This window comes from Arachis stenosperma, chromosome 1 (genome assembly GCF_014773155.1).
Source record: "Arachis stenosperma cultivar V10309 chromosome 1, arast.V10309.gnm1.PFL2, whole genome shotgun sequence".
Lineage (NCBI taxonomy): Eukaryota > Viridiplantae > Streptophyta > Magnoliopsida > Fabales > Fabaceae > Arachis > Arachis stenosperma.
This window is the reverse complement of record NC_080377.1, coordinates 118,579,265-118,587,865: the sequence shown is the minus strand read 5'-3', so window position 1 is coordinate 118,587,865 and position 8,601 is coordinate 118,579,265. Positions and strand designations below refer to the sequence as shown.

Genomic DNA, 8,601 nt, shown 5'->3' with positions numbered 1-8,601 from the left:
TAATAGTTAATTTTAATATATACCTAACAGGATTAATATATAATATTTTAAGCAATCTGATATAGGAGAATGTGACATTATACATGACCTTTGGTTGAAATTAAAGTTTATTTATATATGTGTGTGTGGGTGTGATGAAGAGAGGAAAATGAATTAAAATTAGAAAGAATAGATGGAAGTTGATGATAAATCATGGGGTCACGGAGTGGCAGGGGCGGGCCATAAGGAGGTTGTTTGGGAGTGAGGCGTATTTAGTGAGGGATTTTTGTTTGTATTGAAAACAAAGATACTGAGGTTAGGTTAGGTTTGCATTAACATTAAGACTTAGGGGGCGATGCACCTTTATTCTTGTTTACCACTAATCCAAATTAAATGCTTTCTTTTATATAATTCTGTTGTTAGGGTTTGGGTAGTGGGCCATGCACTCCATGTGCCACCATGTGCTCTGTCTTTCTCTCAAAGGCCCACCACTACCACGCACATAAATTCCCCTTCCCTTCACATTCTCTCTTCTCTCATCTTCAATTCTACAATTTCACCAAAACTTAAGGTACGTACTATAATCCTAGATTATTGTTCAACCTAGCTGGATCCAAATTAATTAATTGTTTAATTTGATTTTCAGAATGCGTAATCAAAGGTCGGTGAAGCAAGAATTCCTGCGGAAATGGATAACAGGTCTTAGAAGATACAGCTGTGATGAGAAGAAGAACATGAGCTTCTTGGAGAGAAAGAAAGCCATAAAGCTCTCTGCAGATATAGCCATGGCTTCCACCAGGGACAAAACCACACGCTGGAGCCAGGCTCTTATTGCCAACGCTTCCAGTTCCGGAGACACGTTGACAGGATCCTCAAAGAACAATAGCAGCAGAAGCAGAAAGAAGATGTTGATGATGAGAAGGAGAAGGCCGAAGGTGAAGAGCGCGAAGAAGGAGATGTCAGCGAGTTGCATCGCCAAGAGGTTGGTGCAGAAGAGGACAAGAAAGCTGAAGAATCTGTTGCCAGGTGGAGAATCGATTGATGAGGGATGTTTGGTTGAAGAAACCCTAGATTACATAGAATCCCTCAGAGCTCAAATTGAAGTTATGAGATACCTTGTCACTGCATCTCAACTCATCATAAATCCATATCCTTGATTATTATCCTCCATTAATGCCTTTATTATTTATATCCTGTTTTTATTATTTTTAATTTTTTTATTTCTCGCTTCTTCATACTTCATTATTATTTCTCTTTGCAAGCTAGAGGCCAAAGAGAAAAAGAGGCGCTCCCATATATACATTAAAGCACTGTACAGAGGAAAACATATATAAATATCATATCATATGCTATGTAAGTCAATTGAATTAAGCTTCTTCTCTTTTCTTTCTTTTTTTCATGATATGTATATATATTTCATGAAACTATAAAGCGAGCAATAATGTATGCGTTAAATCCAAAAGGTTTAATTTATGCATGTGTGTTATGTGTATTTTATATTTATCTCGTTAAGATCAGATGTTTGATATGCGTAGTGTTATGATCCAAAAAGAATTTGTAGTGATAAATCAATATCTTATTATGCCATGTGGAGTATTAATTGTCCAGGCTGTGATAGCTGATTTTAGCGAAGAAACGGATGAAGATTTTGCATTATTGAGGCAAATATAAGAGAAGAGGATGTTAATAACATGCATATGTTTAACTAACGCAACACCAAATTGCATTATGACAAGGACTAATTAACAAAAAACTCTACATGATTTCTTTTTGTTGTTTACTCTCTCAGATTAGGCCTGCTCTTAAATACTATACATGTGTATTTATGCATTACATACTTTTCGAAAAATTATCTATATATATACTCACAATAGCAGCATACCTAAAAGTAAAGATCTAGGATATATTGTCACTGGAATTTATTTATAACAATTGGGTGAAGTTTTCAACTTGAGGTAGAAAATAATTTCCAGCTTAATTATAGGCAAATTTATGTGACCAATTAATCTTTCTATACATTCACTAGTAATGTACTTTAAGCTATATTAAAATGAGGAATTTGTAATATAAATGAAATTTATTGACAACAGATACTTTTTGATCGAGATATATATATAGAAGTATTTTCTGACCATGTGAACCTTGATACCGAGCATCAGCTTATGAATCCATTAAATAGCCCAGACAAAGCCTCAACAATCATCATCACCGGTCCTTTTTAAATTGAAATGCAACGAGATGATAAAGGCTTCTAATAATTGTTCCTCACTTTTTACTTTACAAGAATGCGCCTTAAGTAATTAATAACGGAACACCTTAATTTCTTAATGTTGTACGCGTGATAAAACGTGTTATCAGCTCTTTTAATTGCCAGTAACATTCTAGTGATTATGATGCATCAAGCTAAGGTTGTTTTAACATTGGATTGAACTTGAATACATCAAAAGTAGTAACAACAACAATAATAATAATAATAGTTTTTTTTCCGGCGCCGGTGGGTGGTGGTGGTGGTGTTTGATTGGTTAGAAACATCTAAAAAGTATTTTACTCATTAAAGCTTATTGAAAATAATTAACGACGAATGGGTTAGTGATCGAAGACTTGTATACATATGAGATATGCTATTTGTACACCAAAATTAGTCACTATAATAAGTCATTAATATATTTGTGTATAAATACATACGTGGTTTAATTCATTTTCAATATGTATTTATATTCTAACATGTATTTTATATTGGTGACTAATTTTAGTGGCTGATTTTAGTATACACATAGCATAACTCGATACATATATAGTCTTTCATGCATGAGGTGGTGAATCTCCGGGTACTAATTCTTTGAAGAAAAAAAAAAAGGAGTAAATAAAGTTTAGCGAGTAGTTGTGCATACAAATTAAACTATGCATAATCTCTATGAACTACCGACTTGACTGCACTTCACTAGTTATTAGTGATCAGATGTGTATGCATGCCTTATTTAGGGTTACCCGCAGCTCATAAGAAAATTGAAGTGTTATAGGTTGGATGATCAATTTTAAATTAAACTAGTTAAGTATAAAAGTTGAAGTGAAATTTAGTACTACTACTTGTTTGATTATAAATAACTACTTGTTTGATTATAAATAACTAAATAAGTTTTCTCACCACAATAACTTTTAAAAATAATATAAACCATTACAACTACCTTTTTAATCTTCACTTATAGCCATTATTCATTCAAATACTTGTAATTTGTAAACTTCCCATCAGTATATAATTACAGTTTACTTCATATTTAACAAATATGAGATGTAAGAAGTATATATGTTTTATAAAACATATACCAATATATTAAAATTAGCTACATGTATAAATTTGTTTATATATATTATATGTTAACATATATTTTATACTAATAATTAATTTTAGTAGATAATTTTAGTATATAATTTTAATGTTTTATATATGAATTATCTTTGATAGATATAATCAACTTATACATTTTACTTGCACATTGACCATATATGCTTCATATTGCATGTCCCATTTTACATAACTTATCCTACTTAGTCAATTTCGTTGAGTCATATATAGGTACGATATATATCAAAAGTAAGGGATATACATATTTTAAAGGTTTAACTATTCTACTAATATATCTATAATTTTATTAAATTTTTAATTAAATTTTTATACTTTATTTTTTTAATTAAATTTTTATATTTTATTAAATTTTGTAATTAAATTTATGTCGTGATAAAAATATTAGAATGAACATATTTCATTAAACAAAAATAATATATTTAACATTTGATTGAAAATTTATATAATTTAATAAAATATTCCAATAATTTCAACATTTTTATCATGGCATAGACTTAGTTACAAAATCTAATATGATATAGAGATTTAATTCAATATATATATATATAAAGACGTAATTAAAAATTTGGTGAAATTATAAAAACCGACAGAATATTTAAACCTATTAAAAAAACTACTTCTTATATATTCAAGAACTACTATACAAATCACTTTTAGCAATTATTTATTTATTTTTAATAATTATATATTTAACAACAATTAGATATTAATCTTCTTATATTTTGTTGCTAAAAAATTTTAATACAACTACCATTAAATATTTTTTTTAGTAGCCATAAAAAGACTGTCATAATATATAATAATAATAATGATAACTATATAATTGTCACAAAAATACAAGTTATATAAAACGTATAATAGCTATTATGTTATTACCACTAAAAATTTGTCGTTAAAAATAATTTTTGTGATAATAAAGGAGCAGCATATTGATATATATTTTTTTATTTTTAGTGAAAAATACTATTGGTATGCTTATAACTAAGGATAAAAATGATATTTTTACAATTCTCTTGCACTTTGGAAACATTTAAGAATTTTTCGTAATAAAATAATTAAATGTAAATGCGAAAACGAAAGGGAACCTTTTGTCTTCAACTGCAATAAGGTGATAATGTGAACCAGCCAAAACCCTTGACTCGACCCCACTCTATCTAACTAAACTCTTGGTGCTTCATAGACTTTTCTCCTCCATTATCCGTGAAAAATGATATGCTTATTGCTTAACAGAAACGATTATCCATTTATCCTTGCTTGCAAATCTACGAAACAAAAAGGTAGGGTCTGGTATGCCATTTCAGTATTTTTTTTGGTATGCCATTTCAGTATTTATTTTGGGTCTGCTATTGGGCCGGAGGAACTTACCCACACCGAAAAACAAAAAACCACCCTTCCCTGCTTTCAAATTAATCCCCACCCATGACCAAGGGTAAGAATTTTTTTTTTTAGTTACCTACGGTATTCCCTAATCCACAGGCCAAGAACTAATTTGTCGCGGATCGGAATTTTATTTAAGGATTTCTCGTTGACCTATGAGTTACTACATACACAAAGCGGATTTCGAATTCTCGACACTTGTTTAATCAGAGTGAACCAAGGGTAAGAAATTAATACCCAGCTAACAACATTTATATACTACCTAACCCCTGTAGCAATAAAACAAAACGCTACTGAGGATTTAGGATGAATAACACTGTTGCAATTTGCAAGCCTGTTCGGTTAGCCCATGATGTGTCAACAAAAAGGGCGGAGAGTGACCCTCTAAAGCATGACACAGTAACTTTAATGGCCCAAAATATGGCCCAACAAAAAGCGCTTTAGGCTAGATCTTGGGCCCTCTGATCCTATTATTCCAAGGGACCACTGCTTTCCATTTTCTGCATCTATTCAAAGAAACAGAGATAATAGGATAAATATTTATTTTATATGTACATTAAAATCAGTTATTAAAATTAATTATTAGTATAAAATATATATTAAAATATAAATATATATTAAAAATAAATTAAATTATATATATTTATACATAAATATATTAGTGATTAATTTGAATGTAGCAGATAAAAGCGGGTGCATTCCACTAAGACCACCAAAGATTCCGGATTTTTGAGTGTTTTCGCAAGGAACATATATGTGTGGTGCACCTCAAACAAAGTCATAATATGATTAGCTAGTTGATTATTTAATTTGTTTTTGGCGGGATATGATTTGAACAAAATTGAGTCGAAGCACCGTGATGCTTCTAATTAATAATGTGGTTCATGTGAGAGATTTTATTTTATTGTTTTGCATATACAAATATCCTCCTATTAGTACCGACACCTAGTTGAGCGCTACACTGTTCTCCTAAGAGTCACGTCGAACATATACAGGCTGAAAATCTTGTTTGACAAAGACCTAATGTGTACATATATTACCTCAAATAAAAAAGTTTCTATATACATTAACTTTCACTTTTTCCGTATCTGATTAACTTGCAAACATTATTATTGTCGTATTATGATATCCCTATCACATGGAACTATTTCTCATATCTATTATTAATTTTTCTTTCTTCCTACCTGCTGGATTTAGTCGCTGCCTTGTCTGTGGGGGTCATCGTTCTTAAGCCCAGGAATTTCCACAACTTATTCGGATTTCACAAAATAAGTTTCGCCAACGACGTGTTCTCCTCCGATCCATACGAATATATATAAATGGAGCACACATATATACTACTACTCATCCTGCTTTTCGTGTACTCTACTACATTATAATAAAGATGGAATCACTGTTTTTTATAGAGTGACTTGCAAATTCATCAAATTAAATTAAAGTCTTATTATACTTTCTTTATCAGAAAATAAATAAATTAATTGATTCTTATTAACTATCAATATACAAAGGTGACAAATAAATCCCCAAAAATTTATATTTTAGATAAATTAATTCTTAACAAAAATACTAATAAAGTCCTATAGGATAATAAACATAAATAAAATAGTTTAAATTAACATCTTTTACTTTAATTATAGGATCTAATTTAAAAATAATATGTTTGAGAAATTTATTAATATTTTTTTATAAATTAATTTATTCAAAATGTAAATTCTTAAAGATTTTTATAATTACAGGATCCAATTTAAAAATAGTGTGTTTAAAAATTTTATTAATATTTTTTATGAATTAATTTGTCTAAAATGTGAATTTTTAGGGATTTATATCTCACTTTATAATTGACTAAAAGAAAATTACGTTATTCAATAGTTAATATTAGATAAATGTTTTGGAACCAATTTTTTTAACCAATTTTCGCTATTCCTTTTAAATTTTTTGTTTATTTTAAATTCTAAATTCTAAATCATAAATTTTAAAATATAAATTATAAATTTTAAAAAAAAAATTTAAAAATTAATTAATATTAATTAACTACAAATTATTTCTTTATATTTTTAAAATACTAATACCTAATAAATTAATTTTTATATATTTAGAAACAAGAGAATAATCTGAAAAGTGTATTATTTAGGTTGTTGTTAAAGGTACAATGTACAAAGATATATATATATATAGGTGTTAGAAGAATCAAAGTAATAAAAATACAAAATCCTACAATAAATACACAGATATGCTATATAAATATAAGTGATAGTAACGAATCCTAATTATATTCTAACATCCCCCACAAACTCAAGTGGGAGTTCAAGATACTATCTTGAGTTTGGATATTAGAGTTCGAAAACGAGTAGGATGATGAGCCTTCGTGAAGATATCTGCAGTCTTATCCAAAGTTCTAACAGCTATGAGGCGAACAACATCAATAAGTATACATTGACGAACAAAGTGACAATCAATTTCAATGTGTTTGGTGCATTCATGAAAACGTCATTATGGAAAATCTGAATAGCACTGCAGTTGTCACACAAAACATCAGTCGGGAACGACTGAGGAGCACCTAAGTTTTCGAAAAGCCAACGAATCAAGACAACCTCAGCAGTGGTGTCAGCGAAAGTACGGTAATAAGCTTCTGTGCTTGAACGAGCAGTGAACGTTTGCTTCTTGGATCGACAGAAAATGAGAGAGCTACCAAGAAACAAATAATAACCAGTAGTAGAACAACGATCAATGGGATCACCAGCCCAATCAGCATATGAATACACCTGAAGGGATAAAAAAGAATGGGCAGAAAAATGAAAAATGTGAAGAATGCGAAGAACGGCCGCATAATGAGTAGTAGGAGGAGCTGACAAGAACTGACTAAGAACATGAACTAGATAGGCGACGTCTGGGCGTGTGACAGTCAAGTAGACGAGACCTCCAATTAACTGTCGATAAATAGTAGGATTGTCAAAAACAGTGCCATCCATAGGGGTAAATCGAAAATTATGTTTAAGGGGAGCATATTCAGTGCGACTATCTGTAATCCCAACACGAGTAAGAAGATCTAAAACATACTTAGCTTGAGAGAGATAGATACCATCATCTGTGGATATGACCTCAAGACTAAGAAAATAACTGAGAGAACCAAGATCTTTCATCTCAAAAGTATGGTGATGGGAGGTTTTGAGATCAGAGATACTATCAACATCATCTCCAGTAATGATCATGTATCAACATACAAAAGTAGAAGAACAACTCTACGTTCACTTTTATGAATAAAGAGAGCATTCTCACGTGGGCTGCAAGTGAAATTGAAATTGCATATAGTGGTGCTGAACTTGTCAAACCATTCACGAGGAGCTTGCTTAAAACCATAAAGTGCTTTGCAAATGAGACAGATTTTTCTAGAAGGACAATGATAATCCGGAGGTGGTTTTATACAGACCTTTTTTTCACATCTCTAATAAGAAATGCATTCTTCACGTTCATATGACTAAGAAACCATTTTTTAATCACAACAATGGTAAGGAGAGCTTGAACAAATGTGAGATGAGCAACAGGAGCAAAAGTCTCTCATAGTCAATACCATACTCTTGCATATAACATTGAGCAACCAACTGTGCCTTATAACGGTCAATAGAACTATTAGAGAAAGTCTTGATCTTGTATACCCATCTACTACCCATAACTTCCTGATCAGAAGGAAGATCAACTAAATCCGAAGTATGTGCTTTTTCAAGTACCTGTATTTCTTCCTGCATTGCTTGCTGTCAATTTGAATTTGTGGAGACTTCTCTGAATGACTTAGGTTTATGTTGATTAAGAATAGTAAAAAAATTATGATAATAGAAAAAGATAAGGAGGTGGATTTCTTACCTTAGAAGAACGAGTGGAAGGAG

General features: G+C 30.6%; 2 protein-coding genes across 2 annotated transcripts; one reads left to right on the top strand and one right to left on the bottom strand.

Moving 5' to 3' along the window:
* Window positions 1-377: 377 nt before the first annotated feature.
* On the top strand, window positions 378-1,452 carry LOC130936405 (transcription factor IBH1-like 1). The gene is made up of 2 exons (XM_057866473.1): window positions 378-550; window positions 626-1,452. The coding sequence occupies exon 2, from the start codon at window positions 627-629 to the stop codon at window positions 1,134-1,136; it is 510 nt and encodes a 169-aa protein (XP_057722456.1). The 5' UTR covers window positions 378-550; window position 626; the 3' UTR covers window positions 1,137-1,452.
* Window positions 1,453-7,122: 5,670 nt separating this feature from the next.
* On the bottom strand, window positions 7,123-7,929 carry LOC130932407 (uncharacterized mitochondrial protein AtMg00810-like). Its single transcript, XM_057861734.1, has one exon. The coding sequence runs from the start codon at window positions 7,927-7,929 to the stop codon at window positions 7,123-7,125; it is 807 nt and encodes a 268-aa protein (XP_057717717.1).
* Between the last annotated feature and the right edge of the window lie 672 nt (window positions 7,930-8,601).